The sequence below is a fragment of the Marmota flaviventris genome, chromosome 14, assembly GCF_047511675.1.
Source record: "Marmota flaviventris isolate mMarFla1 chromosome 14, mMarFla1.hap1, whole genome shotgun sequence".
Taxonomy (NCBI): domain Eukaryota; kingdom Metazoa; phylum Chordata; class Mammalia; order Rodentia; family Sciuridae; genus Marmota; species Marmota flaviventris.
In genome coordinates, this window is record NC_092511.1 from 23,663,228 (window position 1) to 23,670,348 (window position 7,121).

Below are 7,121 nucleotides of genomic sequence, written 5' to 3' on the forward strand. Positions count from 1 at the left end.
CCTGAGTAATACAGTCAAACTAAGTAATTTCAGGAATTGAGTTCTGGAGGGGGGCATTTTTCGAGCAAAGTTTCGGGTGATCTCTGTTCTATTAGGTATGTCAGAAGCTCCTATAATGCAAGAGCTTCTGGGATCTTAGCAAATAGCCCCTCTGAAGTGGTTCATCAGCCCCTGTCCCCCCATTGCCTCTGGAGTGTCTCTCCCAATGTGACAGCATTGGCATCACTCTGCACTCTCTTCAAAGGCTGCTCAAGACTTCTCCACACTGCTCTGGATGAGGAGACACTATGCATCTTGACATGTGGCCCTTTCAGACAGTGTCCAGAGGTAAGACTTGGACGGGTGGCAACTTCACTCCCTTTAGTTTTCCTAGAGGGCTTTGATATATTGACATCAAAGTCGTTTGACTCAGTGGCAATTGGCTGTTGGCATAGTCACTTCTGTCACCTTCTGTTACCTGTTGCCTGATGGGACATCTATGCAATCCACCCTACACTCATCTCTCCACTCTTTAACCTCTTCCTTTTCTGAAGAACACATTTTGATACCAAGCTGAATCATTTCTAGTGAATTTTCCCAAGAGAAACTGCTCTGGCTGCGTGAAGATGAACACTGTTGTGGACAGGCAGGACTTGGCCCTGTGACGGCCACAGGCTGACCCACAACGGGGCTGCTGCTGAGCTCTGAGTGCCCAGTACACAACATGCTTTTGGCACTCAGCCCATTCGTCATTGAAAACTGGAATGTTTTTTCACTATAGAATGGGGACAAAGATGACCTTCTTGTCCCTTGGTCTGACACACATTGGTGACCATTGTGAGGCTCCACCATCTACAATGCTGAGCCATCCTATACAGTAGGCACAAGCCACATGTGGCTATTCAGATTTAAATTTAATAAAATTAAAATTTCACCTTGGTCTATACCCAAAGGACTTAAAAACAGCATACTACAGGGACATAGCCACATTAATGTTTATAACAGCACAATTCACAATAGCTAAACCATAGAACCAACCTAGACACCCTTCAATAAATGAGTGGATTAAAAAAATGTGGCATATAAACACAATGGAATATTACTCAGCAATAAAAGAGAATAAAATCATGGCATTTGCAGGTAAATGGATGGAGTTAGAGAAGATAATGCTAAGTGAAGTTAGCCAATCCCAAAAAAACAAATGCCAAATATTTTCTCTGATATAAGGAGATTGATTTATAGTGGGGTAGGGAGGGGGAGCATGGGAGGAATAGACAAACTCTACATAGGGAAGAGGGGTGGGAGGGGAAGGGAGGGGGCATGGGGTTAGAAATGATGATGGAATGTGATGGACATCATTATCCAAAGTACATGTATGAAGACATGAATTGGTGTGAATATACTTTGTATACAACCAGAGATATGAAAAACTGTGCTCTATATATGTAATAAGAATTGTAATGCATTCTGCAGTTGTATATAAACTTAAAAAATTTAAAAATAAATAAACAAATAATAATGCTTTAGAATAAAAAATAAAACAAAATAAAATAAAACTTCAGTCCCTCAGTTGCATCAGCCACATTTTAAGTGCTCAAAAGCCACATGTGACTAATGGCTATAGCATTGGATAGCACAGAAAGAACGTCTCCAGCATCACGGAAGGGTCCCTGGGACAATGCTGATCCATTTAGTGAGGGTGATATCATCTACTTCACAGGACTGTGAGGAGAATTAAATGAAAACTGCACAAAAAGTGCAAATAAAGCTAACACATGCATGCTCCCACAAACAGATTTATTATTGCTATCCATGATATAAAATTTCTCCTAAAAGGGAGCTACTCTAAGTATTCCATTTAATTCAGGGGAATGTGGCACAGACACCCCAGATGTAAGTATGATTCTTAGTATTATCTCTTAATGAGAGCAGGGGTTACAGGAAGCACTGACACTGATGAGTTGTTGAGTCCCTTCACCACAAGGTCACAGGCTGTAAAGAAGCTGAGTGGGGCTGTGGGGAGAGGTTGGAAATTCTTTAAAGGAGAACAGAACAAATTAGGTGGGGAAGGAGCTTCTTCTTTAAACAAAATTAGATAAGCAAAATGGATTCGGCAGAGGAAGGGAAAGTAGGAAAAGGGAAAGAGGGAGAGAGAGGGCATTAAGGGCAGCATCTGGGTCAGGATTCTTTGTTTAAATCCTGGGTCCTTCCCTCCCTAACCATGTCACCTTGGTGAGTCACATCACCTCTCTGAACCTCAGTTTCCTTTTCTATAAATTTAGAAAACAAAGGACACAAAGATGTATGGAATGTCCTGTACAAATGTTAAGTATTGTCGATTCTGAAAAGGGACACATAGAAATGTGATATTTAAAAAGAAACATTGAAGTGAAGAATGACCTCCAGTAGAATTCAGGAAAGCTGTTGGACAAGGAGAGTAGGGGAAAAACACAATGGCCCCTAGCTGCCTCTATTTTAGGCTCCTGGTATGATTCTGTATGAATGGTTTCACGTCTATTTGCCTCAGTTTCTCCTTGCTTCTAAAATACATCACAGATTGAGGCATTGCTGGAATTAGATAGTAAGAAAAAGTCAACCCTTTCTAAATAGAAATATTATAAATTCCTCAACACTATATGTCTCATATCTATTGCTCAACACCTGTAAGGGTGAGAGAAAAAAACCTACTGTTTCTAAAACAATCTCAGTGTTTGAAATAAAATAACAAAGAATGACCCTTCAAAATTTCTTCCTTTACTTCGGTACGGGGCACTGAACCCAAGTGTGCTTTACATTGAGCTACATCCCCAGCCCTTTATCTATCTATTTATTTATCTATTTATTATTTACTTACTATTTATTTAGAGACAGAGTCTCACAAGTTACCCAAGCTGGCCTTGAACTTATGATCTTCCTGCCTCAGCCTCCCAAGTAACTGGGACTACAGGTGTGGGACTATAGGTGTGCACCACCGGGTTTTGCTCAGAATTAAAAAAAAAAAAATACAGTTCACTTGCCTTAGTTCTGCACAGGAGGTGAAGGTCAGAAGAAGTCATTGGTGTGGACTTACTGCCCATGGCTGCTGCGATGGACCCTGGAAGGCTGAAACACCTTCATCTTCCTTTGAGCACCATTCCTGATTCACCTGATCTCCACGAACCCTCACCTCCCACTCCCATACAAATCTGTCCTGATGTAAGCAAGAGGTGTCATCTCTAGAGCTGGAAGATTTGACTTGTCCTTCTCATGGGCAGAAGTGAGTTAGCTATCTACACATCAGACAGATACTTTTGGGGTCCCACAGCCTCTCATTGGGCATCGTCAGAACTCTCACTGGGCATCTCATTGGGCATCATCAGAAAATACCTGAACCAACTTTATTGGACATGCTCAGTAGAGAGCTTGGCATTTTATCTGTGCTCAGTGTGTCTTTATAGTCTCTTCTGCTTCCCTATTAGAATTCACTCAAAAGGAATATGTCTTGTCAGTCATTTATACTGACCATCATTCACCTACTAGATTTTATACTATTTTTTTTCTTATTAAAGGTTCTACTGGAGCTTTTGGAAGCATGAACAGGAGGTTGGAGTCTCAGGATCCTCAAAGTGTTTCTTACCTGTCCCCTTCTCATCAGTAGTAGTCCTCATGAGATTATGAGAAGTTTGAATCTGCTGAGAAATTTCCTGTGGAGCTTCATGCTCTAAAACTATGATTGTTCTAGAAAAACTAGTGGGGCTCACCATGCTGCAAGGTGGAATAAGATGCCATCTGCTGAGGTGGGGGAGTCAGGGTAGCTCGAATACTGCCTTGAAATATCTCCCTAATTTTACAGTGGAAGTCTGAAATTCTTTTATAGGCGATCAACCCTTTACAAGATTGTGAATGTGAATATAAAAGAGGCCAGGCAATTATTCAAATTCATCCCATAGTATAAATGACCAGCATGATATATCCCCTTTGAGTGCATCCTAATAGGGACAGAAAAAAGAATATAAAGACACTGACATCCAAAGAGAATAAAGGGTGACAGACTGATAGATGGGCTCAATTATGGAGGAGGGAGAGACCCTAAAGACCAACTACCACAATCCTCATACCAATGGCTTTTCATTTTTCTATGACAGAGCTGAGGCATTTTAATCCAGTGGTATACTCAGAGTTAGAACTGGGTTAGAACCAAAGATCCGGGCTCTGGACCCTGGCACAGGGTCTTCCCTTCCCACTGAGAGGACACAACACTGTAGCAGAGGGTCCTAATGTATTTCATTCTCCTTCTCATTCTCTTTGGACCACCCATGACAATCAGGTCTCAGGCCCATGCTCCTTTCACTGGGAGGTGCCATGACAGGCAGCTCTGAGGGCCGCAGAGCTGGGTGTGTTCTCGAGGTACGGACTCACCCATGGCCGCTTCCACTCCAGGAAGGAAAGATTTTTTCCCTGGAGCAGCTTCTGTCCTATGGAAGAAGCCTCAGCTGGAAATGTCTCATCCTCAAATGGCAGGCGGCTGTGTAGGCAACGATCCCGCAAGGAGTAGAAGTCCTGATCATTGAACTTGATGACAGAGGTCTCTGACAGAGGCTCTGGGTTATATGCCATGACTCTCCTTAGAAGACTTCTGAGGTCCTTTCTTTCTGGTGAGAAAAAGGAATGTTTTTAGGGGTGAGATGCCCAGGCCTTGCATCATCAGATGTTGAGTCCTAGAAGGGCACTCTGATCTCCCCACATTTATGCTGTGCCTGGTGGCATAACCAGTGGATGGGTGAGCTTCAACTGAAATTCAGCATCCTTATTTCCAGTTTAGCATTCAGTCTGCTGTACCAAGCAGCCTCTCAGTGTGCTGACACGTGCATGAAAGGCTACGGGGGTTATTTGTACATTTAATGAGCATTTATTGAGCACTGACCTTGTGCCAGGCACTCTTCTGAATGCTGGCAATCCAGAGAGAACTACACCATGATCTTTATAATTTCAGGGCTCATTATCAAGTGGAAAAGATGGATTAGACATTTTAGCAGTCAGCTATCATTCGATAGAAGCTGTCAATTAAAAATGTGTGCAAGAACCTGTGGTCATAAAGAGGAGGAGCTAGCAGCAGCCATGAACAGTCTGGGATTATCCTCCCACAGGAAGTGGGAAGAGGATATTCCCACATGACTCTCCTACAGAGAGTGAATCGTGCCTTTAAGGAAGAAGGATCTGCCAAGTGGAGAATGGATAGGTAGACTACTTTCTTAGAAAGTATCTGCAGGTGCCCTGGGTAGCAAGGGCTTGAAGGCCTAGGAGCTGTGTTGGCAGGCCATGGGGTGTGGAGGGCTCAGGGAGCCACTGGGGGATTGGTGGGTGGGGGTTGGGTTTAGGGAGCATTGGAAGAGATGGCCAGAAAGGCAGGTTGGAAAGCTGGATTGAGATGTTTTTATACCCTTCAAGTACTGCAGGCCCACTGAAGACTGAAGACATGACCAAATCTGTAGATAGGACGGTGCTGCAGGGAACAAGTTGGGGGATGGGTGGAGCCTGGAAGCAGGAATGAGTCTAGGAGGCTGCTGCCTCTGTCCCTGTGAGACCGTGATGGAGCATTAGTGGTGAAGAAGGTGGAGGGGAGCCAGATTCCAGTGTCATTTCATAGGTAGAGCCAATAGGATTTGAGATTGAATCAAATATGGGAGGTGAGCGGGGAGAAGAAAAGGCAGTACACCATGGGTTTTGAAGTTTGCTCTCTGCTCTCACCACTTACTGTTTCTATAATCCTGAGATGGTATTCAAGCTGGTGGACCCGTTTCTCTATCTGTAGGAATGACTGTACCAACAGCATTGGGTTCATTGTGGAATTAACTCAAATTTGACCTAAGAGATCAACCTGAGGGACTGTCATACTGTAGGCATTCAATAAATGCTAGTGTCCAGTTTCCCTAAAGAGATTTCAAGGTTGGGTGAGGTTTCTCATTCAGATAGCCATAGGGAGGCAACTATTGCTGTTTTCCAAAATATGCATCATATCCTCAATCATGAGATTGGCCTAGATTTGAATCCCAAATCTACCTTATTAATTATGGCACAAAAAACCCTGAGGTCCAAGTGTCCCACTGATTACTGAATCTCAGTAGAAAAAAAAGTCAAATGATAAAGAAGAAAGAACATAAATAACTTACAAAGAAAGAGCATGAGTTTGCAACCAAGATTTTGAATCTTAGAAAAACACATGCATACTTGAAATAACTTCACAATTATCTTGCAGTTCTCTTATAATGGTATGTGGCAAATTCTGTAGCTAGCAGATTCATAGGCAGAATATCACCGATTAAGTGTCATTATACAAGTGTATTTGGAGGGAATAGTACATACAATTCTCTTCCAAAAAGGATGTGAATAATTTTCATTTGAACTGTGAAAACGGGCATTTTTATTGATCCAAAATAGTTGAATAGAGTCGTATTCATGTGGTATAGGCTAAGGTAAATAGTGGTTAAATACAGGCAGTTTCATTTGATCTTACTTAATGTGATAGACGAATTGATTCAATCTTATCTTTGTAAAATAACAGACCAAAATATTCAATATGTCCCACCACTCGCAGTGGAGTTACATGGAGAGCCCACAACAAATTAAATAAATAGTGATGAAGCTAAAATAATGGCAAGCTATCATTCAAGAGCAAGAAAATAGTGATAGAAATTGCTTGTCAATTCGAGACAAAGGCAATGGTACCTGGTAATGAAGAGCTGAGAGATTGTGGGTTTTCTACTCTCTGTGCGTGCTCAGGGATGGGGGCACCAGCACAGCATTGCCAAGCTCCCACCTCTCTGTCAAATTGGAGTGTGATAGACTCCAGTAATGAGCTATTTTTGGTTCATGAAAACCAAATTGTAGTTACCTTAATAACACAATTACAGATTGCTGGTAAGCAGCCCTAATACTAGGTAAAAATAAAAGTCTAAAGAATTTTGCTTCATTTTTCCATCAGAACTATACAAAGGCCTTTCATGTCAGAATCCATTCCCAGCCCATCTGGAGGACCTCACTGCCCACTATGGGTTGGAGGGTGGGCTGGTCAGACTTAAGGAATCCCTGTTCTAAGATTCACCTTCCTCATTTGTGAAATGGAGATCATAATCATATTACACACATAATAGGGTTGTTGTGAG

General features: G+C 42.3%; 1 protein-coding gene across 1 annotated transcript in view; it reads right to left on the reverse strand.

Annotated features, from left to right (window-relative positions):
* Positions 1-4,575, reverse strand: part of Capn13 (calpain 13) — a 50,627-nt gene extending 46,052 nt beyond the window's left edge. The window contains exon 1 of the mRNA XM_027933536.2: positions 4,378-4,575. Coding sequence (XP_027789337.2) covers positions 4,378-4,575 — 198 coding nt within the window. The remainder of the gene's footprint in view (positions 1-4,377) is intronic.
* Positions 4,576-7,121: the final 2,546 nt, after the last annotated feature.